Source organism: Andrographis paniculata, unplaced genomic scaffold (genome assembly GCF_009805555.1).
Source record: "Andrographis paniculata isolate CXL003 unplaced genomic scaffold, ASM980555v1 Contig51END, whole genome shotgun sequence".
NCBI lineage: Eukaryota > Viridiplantae > Streptophyta > Magnoliopsida > Lamiales > Acanthaceae > Andrographis > Andrographis paniculata.
The window spans coordinates 3012911-3027846 of record NW_026137586.1 but is presented as its reverse complement, the minus strand read 5'-3'; the positions used below and the strand labels follow the sequence as shown (position 1 = coordinate 3027846).

Sequence of the window (14936 nt, the reverse complement as noted above, 5' to 3'; positions counted from 1 at the left end):
AGCAAAATGGAACAAGTTTTACAAACTAACCACAAGCTCTGATTAGATTAAATTTAAAACTTTTGTAACGAATATATTTTAGAAAAATAGATAAAAATATAAATTTTTAGAGTATGTTTCTTTAGCAAAGTTTTTCTAAATTTATTATTTGGACTATCTATTTTTAAAAAAATTATATTTTTTAAAAAATATCAAATCAAATATTATTTTCATATCAAATTCAAATTAAATTTTATCAAAAGAAATACACCCTAAGAATTTTAAAAAATAATATATTTTACTTAAAAAGAATAGATTTATATTAATAAAAAAAAATAAAATCTAAGTGCAAAGAGACAGTATATTTTTAAAAAATTTAACATTAAAGAAGCCCAACATTGTTAAGGACAAGTACAATTATTAATAAATAATTAATTAGGATAATTAGAGGTTAAAATGCTGGAAGGAATCAATTAATCAAACACAAACAATCAGGCGTCCCATTCCTTCCCACTCTTTTTTATTAATCCATTATTAGTTCAATTCGATTTCTAACTATCACGTCACGGCCTTTTGCATTTCTAGATCCAAACTTGGGGCTTCGCTCTCTCCAGATCTCTGCATCCCCTTTCTCCTATGTGTTTCGGGGATCGATCTTGCTTGCCCACTTGAGCTGTTAGTGTGACCGCTGCTCGACGACGACAATTATAGCTGGATCTATCTGGTAGAGCTCTTGCTCAGCTTCAAAACGGATCCAATCATGAATCCCTTCTCCTCTGGCACGCGCCTGAGGTTAGTTGCCATGCGACCTCGCCTTTCCATCGATTTTTTTTTTTTTTGGTTCCTCGCGCATTTCTCATTATTAATGGATCGAGTGCTGGAATTGAGCCTTGCTACTGCGATTGCGCTTCAATTTTTGTTAGTTTCAATTGGGTTTTATAGGATGTTTGTTAGTGTCGCATTCTAATGTGGATTTCATCGGTTGTTGGATCCTTGTATTGCTTTGTTGCTGTGCGATGCTCGTCAGATTGCTTAGGGCTAGATGGTTAATTTTGTGTGAATTTTTCTAGTTAAGGTTCTAATTGCTAATTGGTACACGGAGCTATTGATCAGTAAGTATGTATGAGTTAATTGATCGACATGGGGGCATTACGGTTGAACACAATAGTTAAACATTAGTGGAAGGATAGCCAAATGGTAATCATTAGTTTTATGATAGCTGAAGTTCTTCTGTTTATATAGCTCTGGAGAGCCCTCTAGAAGAACTGGATTTGAACATGTTAGATTAGATGATCTTTTTTGGTATTATTTTTAAAATAAATTGTTTCAATGGTGCTTGGTTTTGATATATCAAATCTTTGAGGGATTAGCAGCCTAGGTAAGCCAGTGCATCCACTTAGCTACTTATGGCTGATGGCTTTATTCTCAAAGCAGAAGATAGAGAATCAAACTCTATCGTGGCTCCTCTTAAAATTATTTGGTGGCTCCTCTTAAAATTATTTGATTCGTTAACGTTAGCAACTGAAGTTTGTTTCTAGGTGTTTGAGTGAATTTCTGGCCTCACGTATTACCATTTGGTATACAAGAGTGAGATGCAATATTTAATACTTCTTTGTGAAAATTCTTGATTGTTAACTAAATCAACTTTAGAATAACATCTGCTCCAAAAGTTCCCTTGGTTGGATTAGTGGTGATGGCTCCATGGAAGGTCAATTTAAAAATGAGTAAGTTGTGAATCCTCATCTCCAGATGCCTAGATATCACTACTCTTCACCATATTCCTAGAAGTGGAAACAATCCGGCTGACTTCCTTGCAAAGTGTGGGACTCGAAAGGGAGGAAATTAAGGCCTGGCTCTAAGGCTCCTTATCCCGGCTCCCGAGACACTCTCCTTCCTTAGTTTTAATTCCACCAAAATGATTAGGGCTTGTTCAGTTTTTAGTTAGTTTCTTTGCTTTCTTTCTCTTGTATAAACTGTTTACTTTCCTAAAACCAAAAATGGCCTCCTATTCAGCTATATTTGGTATTCCTGAAAGGGTGCAATTGTTTCAGAATGTATGCTGTTTCTCTTCTGAATTTTATTAAGTGTCTGTATACTCTTCATGTAAAGCTGTGCAAGGCATATCTTATTAAGCTCTTGTTTTCAATAAAGCATCTTTGGTGATATTTATCCAGTATTTTTTTTACTTCCTAGTTTTCCTTGAATCAGGATTTGATCCTAGTATTGTTGATACATTTTATTATGCTTCTGGCGTAACACATAGCTGAATAAGCATGAATGATCCATTTCCTTTGGCATGTAAATGATTTACCAGCTAATACTGTTGCAAGTTTCATATCATGATCTTTCTTAAAGCCTGATGCTTGGTTGTTATAGTAACTTACTAATATATTCTTTGAGAGGATAGTGTGGAGATATTTTTTATTCTTGAGCATCTTTTGATGTGGGTTTATTGAATTTTAAATCACTTCATTCTTGTAGTAGATGATTTTTTGGGTATACAGAAAATTACTATTTGGAGGCACTCAACTACTAGAAACTACCTATGTTTTGCATTATCTTTTTTACTTCCATTCTCTTTGTGTCACTAGCAATATTCTACATTACAGAAGAACACATGATAAATTCCACTGTCAGGGCCTTTATGCTATGTTAATCAGTAACCACCAAATGCAGTTTTTCTGGTTGATGACTTCAGATTAAAACTTAAAATTTTCTTGTACTGAACTTGCTTTTTCTGCCAGGGACATGATTAGGGCTATACGCGCTTGCAAAACTGCTGCAGAGGAGCGTGCAGTTGTAAGAAAAGAATGTGCTTCTATTCGAGCTGCTATTAGTGAAAATGACCAAGATTATAGGCATCGCAATATGGCAAAGCTCATGTTTATTCATATGCTTGGTTACCCGACACATTTTGGTCAAATGGAGTGCCTGAAGCTAATTGCAGCTCCCGGATTCCCAGAGAAGAGAATTGGATATCTTGGCCTCATGTTACTTCTTGATGAAAGACAGGAAGTTTTGATGCTTGTTACCAACTCAATAAAACAGTATCCTTTCAAAATATATCAAGTTCTTGTATTGTATTTGCGTAAAGTAAAACAACAAATGTGCATAACATTGGTGCGTCAGGGTTACATATTGTGGTTTAATGTTCAAGTCATTGCTCGTGGTTCTTTTCCTTGCCTTGAACATAGTGTCTAAATTAATCTGGTTGCCTTAACCTGCTTTCAGAGATTTAAATCATACAAATCAGTATATTGTTGGGCTTGCTCTTTGTGCCTTGGGTAACATTTGTTCTGCTGAAATGGCTCGTGATCTTGCTCCCGAAGTTGAAAGGCTACTCCAATTTAGGGATCCTAATATCAGAAAGAAAGTAAGCCTTGCTGCTATATATTTTTGATTCAGATGTCAGAACATTAATTTAATCAGTTAAACGCTGTCACATTATGATACTGGATGAAGTGATATATACTTCTGATATCATTATTAAATGTGATGAGCAAAATAAAAGTAAAGGTGAATACTTGGCAGAAAGAAATTATTTTTAAGGGAAAATTGCTTCCTTTCTTGTTGTATAGAAGAGTTTCTGTTCATGTTATTTTGAAATTTCATTATATTTTTGCACTTTTGTGTTTAACATAAATACAAAACTGATGGTTTCATAATCTGTTGTATATTTCAAGTTACTCTTTATCCTTTGTTAATTCAGATTCACATGTGATTCTGTAATTTTAGGAAGGAAATCATATAAATGATCCAAAAGAACTTCTATTCATTAGTCGAAATAAGAATGTGAAATGTAAATTTTCATTGGAATTCCGGTTGAGAAGTTTTGATTTTGGATTTGATTTGAATGTGTTTAAATTTTAGAGCATTTAAAAGCATTTCTTAATTTATTTTTCGTATAGTATAAATTTAATCCAGTAAACGAAATCTCAATACCGGTAATAGCAGTATGTGAGGTATTAGTAATACTAATTATAGAAGTTTCGGTATAGAATAAGTGGTGATGATGTCTATATGCTCGATAACAGTGTCAACAAGTGAAGCAAAAAGATTGTCCAGTTATTTCCTTGTATTATATTTTAGTGTGGTAAATTTCTAATCAAGCGGAGTACCATAATGGGCAATAATTTTAGCTGCTGGTGCTAGTAGAGTTATTGGAGTCATTGATTTATAAATATTATTATTGCTTGAGTAGTGGTTACTTGAAAATAGGAAGAATTTCCCTTTTTTGGGAGATATGTAAGCCAATATTCTTTTTAAGAAGTTAAGAATTAATATCTATCGACATACTTACTTATGTGTGATAATACAGGCAGCTTTGTGCACAATAAGGATAATAAAGAAAGTTCCAGACCTTGCAGATAACTTTATAAATCCCGCTGCATCATTACTGAAAGAAAAGCACCATGGAGTGTTATTATCTGGAGTTCAGCTTTGTAACGATATGTCTAAAGTCAGTATAGAGGCTCTTGAGTATTTTAGAAAGGTAGTTTTTCTATTTCCTATGGAGTTTCATCTTTTTGTAATTACTTTGATGAAGCTAAATATGAACAAACCTTCCAACTTGATGAAGTTTCATCTTTGTTTTTTCTTTTATGTTCTAGAAATGTATAGATGGCTTGGTCAAACTTCTGAAGGATCTTACCAACAGTCCTTATACACCTGAGTATGACATTTCTGGGATCTCAGATCCTTTCCTTCATATTAGATTGCTCAAGCTTCTTCATGTGTTGGGCCAAGGAGATGCTGATGCTAGTGATACTATGAATGATATTCTCGCGCAGGTAAGGGTTTATGCTATGCAACATCTTCCTTTATAAAAGAAAAGAATTATGATGAATTGAATGTAGTCTATTGACTCTCTTGGAACTTTCTACTGATACTTTTATTCCGACATGGATCGTAGCAATTGAAATTATCTATTCATTAATTTTGAAAGTGATATTGTGCTTTATTAACAGAGTGCCTATTATGTTCCCGAAACTTTTAGGTGGCAACCAAAACAGAATCAAACAAAAACGCAGGCAATGCTATTCTTTATGAATGTGTTGGCACAATCTTGAGCATTGAAGATAATGGTGGATTGCGTGTACTTGCTGTTAATATTTTGGGCAAATTTTTGTCTGGACGTGACAACAATTTTAGGTAAATTTCTTTCATTTGGCTCGAGCATTCATGTTAACCTGCCTATAGCATGATCTAGTTGTTTTTGGCCATACCATTTGCTTTTGAAATTCTCAACTTTTATTGTGATACCGCTGATACACATTGATGAAATTAAGCTTCCATTTGCTCTTTCTCTATTTTCCTTATGGATAAATTAATGGTGTATTTAACTATCAAATATCAGATTGCAATTGGAATTGTCCTATAGGTGTCCCTGTGAAAGCTTAATTTTAAAGCTTATATAATATTGTATTTCTAGTGGTTAATTCAAGTACTCTGATAATATTGTGTTTTTTTAGAATATATCCAATTTGTTTGGTTTGAAGTTCTTGTTGATCTGGAAATGTGAAACAAAAAAATAGTGTGCATTTTTTGTAAGATGAGTAACTGAATTAAAAATAATGTCCTCACCCCCAAGACAGTTCTTGAGACTCTAGAACCAATTTGAACTGTCTTGAGGGTGAGGACAGTGGCCAAGATTTGTGCTGTATTTGATTCCTCGATGCCAATATACTTGGAGAGGAGAAAAAGAAAAATGTGAATGATGATCTTGAATGACTGCCCTGATACCCGCTAGACCCGGTTTTGGTTTATCACCACTATTGCCTGGGAGATTTCAACAAACTTAGCAGTTTGAACTTAGGTGATTTAGGGTGGCTATGAGAGATGTCTTGAAGATTATTCATCATAATGGAAATGGGTAGAGCCAAATCTGGAACTGACCCTTGTATCATTCTCCAACTATGAGACATACTCCAAGAATCACCCTGTCTGAGGAGAGACAACATCGTTGCAACTTGCAAGACTTCCCTATTTCCCAGAGAATAGCTTTGAGCACTCTGTCCTAGATTTGGAATTAGTCCAAATGGAAGTGAGACGATTATTGAAAGATAAGATCATGCGTTGGAGGACGGCCAAGCCTATAAAATCTCCCAGAGTCTGAGGAAATAAGTCCATATGCTTAACACCAAAGGACAGAGAATAAGATCCAGAGATTCTTGAGGAAGGTGTCAGAGAGGACAAAAACTCTCTGAGATCATGCAACCTCGTATGATTCCTCTCATTGGGAGGTCAAGCTGGAGAAGTTTCCATATAAATGTGTTAACTCAATGAGGGGTATTTTGAGACCTAGCAATCTGCCAAGGATGCCAGACTAAGAACTTGAGTCCAAAACCTTACGAAAGGATTGACAGGAGAAAGCGCCATTTGGATAAGGTTTCCTAATCAGACTATTTGAATCCTGTTGAGGGATACAGGCTGAATTAATGGTTTCAAGCAGATTTGAGTGATGATTAGATTTGAGGGTGTGTGATATCGGTAAACTTGCTTGTTAACAAATTTATATACAGAATAATGCTTGGATAGTTATAGAATTCAGATTTATCTTTATACCTTTAAGAGGTCAAAAATTATTTGGGAGAAGTGATGCATGAGAGTCAAATTGTTTTTGTGTGATTGTTGAGGTTTATGCTACAAATCAGATGAAGAGTTTCTGAAACTGAAAGTAGTTCTGATTTGTGCTTTGCTACATTTCTGATTTATGATGTCTATGTGCAATTTTGCAATATTATGCTTATGGTTTAATAAATAACAGAAACCTTGTTTCTGTACTACCAGTAAAAAGGCTAAGGAAATATCATATTTCAGTTATTATGGTTGGAGCTTAGAATGTAGATGATCTCCCTAAGCCTACTTCTTCTATCTCAAGGATTACTGGTTTAGTATGTTGCTTCCTACCTGATTTTAGCTTGATCAATGGTTTTACTACAATTTCAGCTCCATGGTAATTGTTACACACATTCAATTCATTCCGTATGCAAAGTTTAAATAACAGACATTAGTTTTTTTAATAATTTCCTAATGCTATCCAATTCTGTGATGATAATGCATGGTAAAAGCTTATAGTTTTACTGAAACCTAATAAATATCTCTGAAAAAACTCTGTGGATTGAATTATTCGTGAATTTAAACAGCAGTATATTGTTGTATAGCAATGTTAATGATGCTCACTTCACTGTGCAGTTTTCATTATGTTTTCCCTGAAGGAACAGTTATCTGTAATGTCAGTTTCTGGAGCATAATTTTCAGTCTAATAAGTTAGATCTTTTATGTTTTTTTCCCAGATATGTAGCATTGAACATGCTTATGAAAGCTCTAGCATTGGATAGCCAAGCAGTGCAGCGGCATAGAGCCACAATTTTGGAATGTGTAAAGGTATCATGTTGGTTGGGTTGTATATGTTTCCTTAGAATAGGTATGCTATGGTTGTTAATTTCAACAAAGAAGTTCTCTCCAAAACAAGTTCTTACCCCCTAATATAATCTTTAATATTTTCTCATGCAGAAATTAACAAAAAAGAGTGATAAATTCAAATTCGAACAAATTTTTATTTGTACATACTTCTACCAATATGGATGTAATATAAAAACTAATAATACCTTCTACACTTGTTTTTGGGTTATAATATAAATAAAATATTCGCTATAAAGTGATAAGTAAATCATATATGAAAATTGGCTGTTCATATCTTCACTAAAGTAGTTTTTTTAATTTTTTTTTTTTTTTTCAAATACCAAACTAGCATTCAAACAAGGTGATATGGTAATATTTGTTTATGAAGTCTATGTTCTCTTTGTTTGATATGTTGAAAATATGACATCATATGTGAGAAAGTGAAGTGCACCTGCTTATCTTGGTCTAGGCTTTGGTAAACATGTTTTTCTTCTTTTTTCTTATTATTTTCTTTTTATAAAGCTTCTCCTTTTTTGTGTGTTGGGGGTTAAAGATTCTTGTAGTTATCTTTTCATCTGAGATTTCCTGAAATACCTTCAGATGACATTGTTGGTTTTTTTTTTTTTATTCTAATAGTAATTACGTTTCACTAGTTATTCATGCTCACTAGATGCTAATTTGATGCCAGGATTCAGATCCTTCGATTCGTAAAAAGGCCCTGGAGCTTGTCTATCTTCTAGTAAATGAAAGCAACGTGAAGCCTTTGACAAAGGAACTCATTGACTATCTGGAAGTCAGTGACCCAGACTTTAAGGGGGATCTCACTGCCAAGATTTGCTCAATTGTGGAGAGGTAAGTGATATGATTGAAATTTTGTGTATAAATGAGTCATAGTATTCAAAAGACTTGAAGTCCCTTTGCCTGATTTGATCCAGTGATGATATTTCCGCTATACTTTCAAGTTATGAGAAGTTTTTATTATTAATAATTTCACCTACTTGGGGGAGGGGGGGGGGGGGTCACAGATTGATTTGTGAGGAAATAATATTTCAAGTTTAGGCATTACAAGTTTTTCTCCTTAGTATTGTGAAACTCCAACTACTTTCCATCAATTTAAATATTGTTTTGTTTCTCAGAAACTTTCTTTTTGCTGTCCAGTTGCTTTTCCTCACCTCTTCATTTTTTTTTATCTTATTTTTCATGTGCATTCTCATTTTCCATAATTGTTATACACCTTTTCATGGTCCCTGCATCAGGCATACATGAATAATAATGTTGGCTCTTTCACATTACAAGCAACTTGATCATTGATGTGCTATTAGTTTATTGCTGCCCATTTCCTTGTGAGCATTCAATGTGTTGTTATTTTTAGGTTTTCCCCGGAAAAAATATGGTATATTGATCAGATGGTGAAGGTTCTTTTGGAGGTATGTGTATTTTGTGAAATTCCTGTTGTACTGAAGTTTTGGTGTTAGACTGAAGTTTATTTTTGACAATTGACGATAGGCATTGTTTATTTGAGGAATCTATCACATGCTTTTGTTTTTGCACTATATTGCTTGCATACATATGAACCCAAAATGTCTCTAGGTATGCAGTCAGTTCTGAAAGATAGAATTACAATTCTTTGTCTTTTTATCTTGTCGCTGTAAGGCCATAGATTGGCATATCCTGGATATTATAATTGATATACAGATAGGACTGCACTCTCTTATTTCATGTAGCAAATGAATATCATCTAGATGCCAATGCAGCAGGTTTATTCATTGAGCAATAGCTGACTGATTGCTATCAACATTACCATTTCAGTTGGGACTACTGAATATTGGTCATTTTCACTTTAGGCCCAAGTTATGGCTTTTGGTTTGGTGCTTCCATTGAAGTTTTGGTGGTAGCTCTTAGTCACTATATGCAACTATGCGAAATGGCATCAAAAGTGAGATTGAGGAAAAATGCTAAGATATCATATACTCAGTTTAGTTTTCAGGGTGTTGGTTGACTCCTGTTTGTAGATAAATAAATAAATGATGCGTATCCCTAAAAACTTAAGCTTTTTGGTGAAACGGTCATTTACGTCATATAACATAGTATCAGAACCATAGGTTTTGTGTTTGAGTCCCACAGCCCCCATTAGTGCTGTGTTACATTTTGAGAGAAATAACTATCATATATACCTAAATAATATAACATGTTAAAAGACACCTTTTGGTATATGTTGTTGTTTACCAAATACATGTCTAGTATTGGCTCAGTGTCCATACCTCTTGCATTAGTAATTAGCAAAAATATTAAATACTTGTACAGTGGTAGATTGTATGCCATTTATAGCTGATATTGTTTGACAGATGAGACAGAGGGATGGCTAAATGATAAATTAGAAGGTTGGAGGGTGAAACTTGATTGTAAAATATGTATGATATGCAAGTGGATGGAATGGTGCTTTTGTAGTTTTCGAGGTCGTGATAGAATTTAAGTGGATACTATGTAACATACTTTATAGGCTAACTGCAGGAATGAACATAGCTTGATAGAGCTAAATTTAGGGTGATTTAGTGTGAGGATGGACAAAAAATTGAGGTTAGCGTGTTGATATGAATGTGCAAGTGCACAAAATCAAGTAAAGTTAGGTAAGAAATGTATCAGATGAAAGTGGGGGAGCACAAATAAATTAATAGAATGAGAAGAGAAACAAGTTACGTAATGTGTATGGAGACTTCTGAATGCTCTGGGATGGGTAGAAGGACACTCGCCTGTTTATTTTGAAGGGAATGCTACATTAAAATCATTTGAGTCTTAGTCTTCATCAAGTTGCTTCAACATGCAACATAATGGGTGAACTGCTATTGACAGTGTGGTAAAGACTGACAGTGATGGAAATTGTTGGTATGAGATTGCTAAATATTTCAGTTAGAAATGTTCATCTTCACTTCAACTTTTATCTTCTATCACCATACTTTTTCTGTTGTATATATCCTGTCAGTCATGAATTTTATGGAGGTCTGTTTTTCTGTAAGTGTTCTTCATTTCCTTTGTAGAGACTAGAGAATTGACTTATATAATTGTATTACAGGCTGGAAGTTACGTGAAGGATGAAGTGTGGCATGCCCTCATTGTTGTAATCACTAATGCATCAGACCTTCATGGATACACTGTTAGAGCACTATACAAGGCTATACAAACAGCTGGCGAACAGGTATGTCGTATATTGTGTCTGTAGTAGTATTTTTGAGAAATGTGGTAACATATGCATCCACTCTCTTAAATTTTTCTCTATCTTCACCAGGAAACACTTGTTCGAGTTGCTGTTTGGTGTATCGGAGAATACGGAGATATGTTGGTTGGCAATGCGGGAGTACTTGATGTAGAGAATTCACTAACTGTGAGTTATTTCTTTTGGAAATTTTCTTGATTTCTATCAGAATTTTATTGGTTTCCACATCAATTAGGAACACATTTAATGTTGCTCTGGATTGCATATCTTTATGATTGTTGGGAGTCTTGGGACATGGTATTTGTTGGATACAATGGGTTTGTCGCATGTGTTTCCAAGAATTTTTCTGCATTATAGGTTAAACAATCAATGTTTTTTATGTCTGCATAATTTAAAGGAGTCTACTCTAATCCATATCATGCCATGTAATTCTTCTTCATAACAAATTAATGGAACTATCAGTTTAAAATACTTTGCTCAGTTGGAAAATGTTTTAGCCAGGTAGTTCTCTTCCTCTTATTTTCTTTGGCATGATGCCTTTTTATAATATCTTCATAAAATGCTTGCTTGGACATTTTAAGTGATGATTGCATACTAATATATTTGCGGCATTTGTTCTATTCTTCTAGCCAACATCAATATTGTATTTAGGCATCAGAGCCTTCATTTTCATGGAAAGTTTCTATTTATCTGGGGCAGGTAACTGAGGCTGATGCTATCAGTGTAGTAGAAACTGCAATTAAACACCATTCTTTTGATCTCACAACTAGAGCTATGTGTTTGGTTGCTCTATTAAAGCTATCTGGCCGTTATCCTTCTTGTGCAAGGTATGTTTTTCTTGCATCACTGCAAAATTATAATGTTGTGCCAAATGATAAAAATATGTCCTATTTTTATTTTTTTAATGGAATTGTGCCTCTCATGTGGAGCAAACTGAATAACCTGATTAAGTAGGCTCTGCATGTACTTATGCTTGATGTTCTCTTAGCTTGGTTGGTATTATTTGCTGTTCTATTTGACTCACTTAGTGAGGAGTCATGTTGAACTCATTACAGGAGGATAAATGATATCATCGTCCACCAAAAGGGAAGCATTGTGCTTGAACTGCAACAAAGAGCCATTGAATTTAACTCAATCATTGAGAAGCATGGGAAAATGAGGTGCAGATACTTTGCCCTTCACCTTGATTTTTTAATTTATCCCTTTTCATTTCCCAATTACATGGTTCTAGGATGATGTTTAATTTTGTTCAGGTCCACATTGGTTGAACGGATGCCAGTACTTGATGAGGCAACTTACAGCGGGAGGAGGGCTGGTTCTGTACCTGGTGTGGTTTCAACCTCACAAGGAGCTCCACCAAAAATGCCAAATGGTATTGCCAAGTCCACTGCTCCAATTGTTGATTTGCTTGATCTTAGTTCAGACGACAATCCAGCACCCTCCTCTTCGGGTGGAGATTTTCTTCAGGATCTTCTTGGGGTTGATCTGTCCCAAACTGGACAAGGTTGGTTTTTGTAATACACGGAATATTTAGAAAAGCTTAAAATTTTCCAGCGTCTTTGTTTAAAGTAGATTGCTGTGACAAACCAGAAACGTATATCCAAATAAAGTGCCGATTGTTTTCTCTCTGTTTATGTTTCATCCCTTTAACTGGAGGCTATATGTTATGTGGGCCAGAGTTTAAATTTGAATACATTGTTATTTCAGGAAACAGTCAGACCCAGAAGAGCGGAACAGATGCCCTGCTGGATCTTTTGTCAGTTGGAAGTGCTCCATCTCAAAGTAGCTCGTCCATGCTCGATATGTTATCACCAGGACAAGAAAACAAGAGTTCAATAGATATCTTAGGCAATTTGACCTCCACTTCTCAACCTTCAGCACAATCCTCTACTCCTGTTGGAAGTTCTTCCATGATGGATTTGTTAGATAGTTTTGGTTCCAGTCCATCTGTGCCTGGTATGGTCCCCAAACTTTCTCCATCTGTTGATGTTCCTTCTTCGCATTCTTATATATTTCCTGGTTGCATTAATTATATTCAACTCCTTTGTTCTGATGCAGAAACAAATGGCTCATCTTATCCATCAATTGTTGCCTTTGAGAGCAGCGCCTTAAAAATTACATTTGACTTCCATAAGGAGCCGGGAAATTCACAGACTACGCTGATTGAGGCTCAATTTGTGAACAAGTCACCTAATACCTACTCAACTTTTGTTTTCCAGGCTGCAGTTCCAAAGGTAATCGAGGCTTGGGTTTATGTTGAAAGTATTATTAATGATGCTCAGGTCAAGTGTATTTGCTTAAAGTGACATTAAGGGTTGTCTTCGATAAACTGGAACTAGATAATGATGCACAATGTTCTTACCACTATTTCAAAAAGTTGAATTCTTATCTGATTAAGATGGGACGGACTGATCTGTGCCTTACCTTATATTTTTTGTCCTTCCTGATTATATCTGTATGCTCTAAATTATTTTGTGCATTCAATCTGCAGTTTCTTCAATTGCACATGGATCCTGCTAGTGGCAACATGCTTCCGCCAAATGGTAATGGGTCAATCACACAGAAGCTTCGGGTTTCAAACAGTCAGCATGGCAAGGTAAAAAAATAAATGCTCAATCTTTCTGCACACGTCTCATTATATGTAACTCATTATGTTGCATCATTGTGGCATCGATTCATATTTAATTATTCAAATAGAAACCACAACTTTGCCTGATGTTATTTTTCCTCACCCTCGCCTTCAACCATAGTTTTGGCAGATTTCTTTATATGCAAACTATGAAATGTATTTATACCTTTGCTTTTCAGAAATCACTTGTCATGCGCGTTAGGATAAGCTATAAGGTGAACGAGAAAGACGTGTTGGAGGAAGGACAGATCAACAACTTCCCCCGTGGTTTGTGAACTCTATCTATCGCATCATCGCTTGGTTGGTTGGGTGGAATTTTACGAAATTGTTTGGGTATGTGTTGTTGCATTAAGAGGTTTGAGTATTTGGATGTTCCACTCTGCGTTTTTTCCTTCATTAAAACCCGCTCTGCTCCACCCCGCCCATATTATGTGTATATCATCATCATCATCATCATCATTATCTTCATCCCACCACACCATCGCCATCGATATAAGAAAGAAAAAAAAGAAAGAAAGATTGATTCCTGGTTGTAACCATTTGGTATCTATCTATCTATCTATCAAATTTTGCCTTTACTGGCACGTACATGGATGCATGCATTATTCATACATCCATATATAAAATACACATTGCATTTGTGTTGATGATGTGTCTGTGTGTGAGTCTAGAGAGCTGTAGAGACAAATTTGTTACAATACACAAGTTTTGTATTCTTAATTTGAGAGAGGCTGGCTGCCTGGCATTACCTCTGTTCTGCTCTTTGTTTTTGCTCTATGATGGTTTTTTAAGTGGTATAGTTTTAAGATATATATATATATATTGATTATTTTTTCTCTATTATTATTATTATTATTATTATTGTGAGGATCTTATAAATTGTACTGGTAAGTATAAATGGAAAAAAAAAAAAAGTATAAAGTAAATAAAACTGCAAATATTTTAGGGACTGAATGCGGTGTTGATGACATGTGTTGTGTATTGTTATTTATTAGCGAACAATTATACGTGTTGTGTGGTTTATTATTATGAGCTGTTTACACGTTATAATTGTATTATATTAATATAAAATATGAGTTGATTGTTTATTTGTTATGTGTTGTTCGGCTAGGGTACTGTTGGCACCATCTACAATACTCCATTCGTTCCCTCTTAAGGGTCATATTTACTTTTTGTGTTACTGTACTTTGATTTTTTTTTTGCAAATGTTTTTATGTTAATATTATAAGAAGTTTTTCTTTTTTTAAATTTGTATTATGTTTTGATATAATAATTAATATTAAAAAATCAACAAGGTAAATGAGACCTTTAGAGCCGGACGGAGTTAGTATATTAATTGAGCATACTAAAAACATGTATTTGGGGGCGCAAGGAGCATAATATTGATAAAATTCACGGATCCAAATTTTAATGCTACCTCCGTCGATCATTAATCTATCCGTTTATTTTTTGCACGTTAATATTTGAATATTAATTATTATATCAAAACGTAGTACAATTAAAGAAAAGCGACAAAAATATTTCTATTAGTGTCTTATAATACTAATGTAATGATATTTGTACAAAAAATTATACAAATATAAGGATATTATTAATGTTAAAAACAATAACGTCAAATGCAAATGAATAGATTGACGGTGATGGAGCAGTAGATCTTCCTCATGTACGTCAATATTTTAATTTACCCAAGTTGTGGGGTGGATCCACAATATA

The 14936-nt window shown here is 34.5% G+C and overlaps 1 protein-coding gene across 1 annotated transcript; it reads left to right on the top strand.

Moving 5' to 3' along the window:
- The first annotated feature begins 501 nt into the window (after positions 1 to 501).
- On the top strand, positions 502 to 13976 carry LOC127253667 (AP-1 complex subunit gamma-2-like). The gene is made up of 18 exons (XM_051278357.1): positions 502 to 771; positions 2724 to 3026; positions 3211 to 3352; positions 4298 to 4471; positions 4590 to 4769; positions 4976 to 5130; positions 7275 to 7365; positions 8072 to 8235; positions 8756 to 8810; positions 10454 to 10576; positions 10667 to 10762; positions 11294 to 11421; positions 11650 to 11754; positions 11848 to 12098; positions 12302 to 12550; positions 12653 to 12828; positions 13086 to 13190; positions 13403 to 13976. The coding sequence occupies exons 1-18, from the start codon at positions 740 to 742 to the stop codon at positions 13496 to 13498; spliced, it is 2625 nt and encodes an 874-aa protein (XP_051134314.1). The 5' UTR covers positions 502 to 739; the 3' UTR covers positions 13499 to 13976.
- The last annotated feature ends 960 nt before the right edge of the window (positions 13977 to 14936 follow it).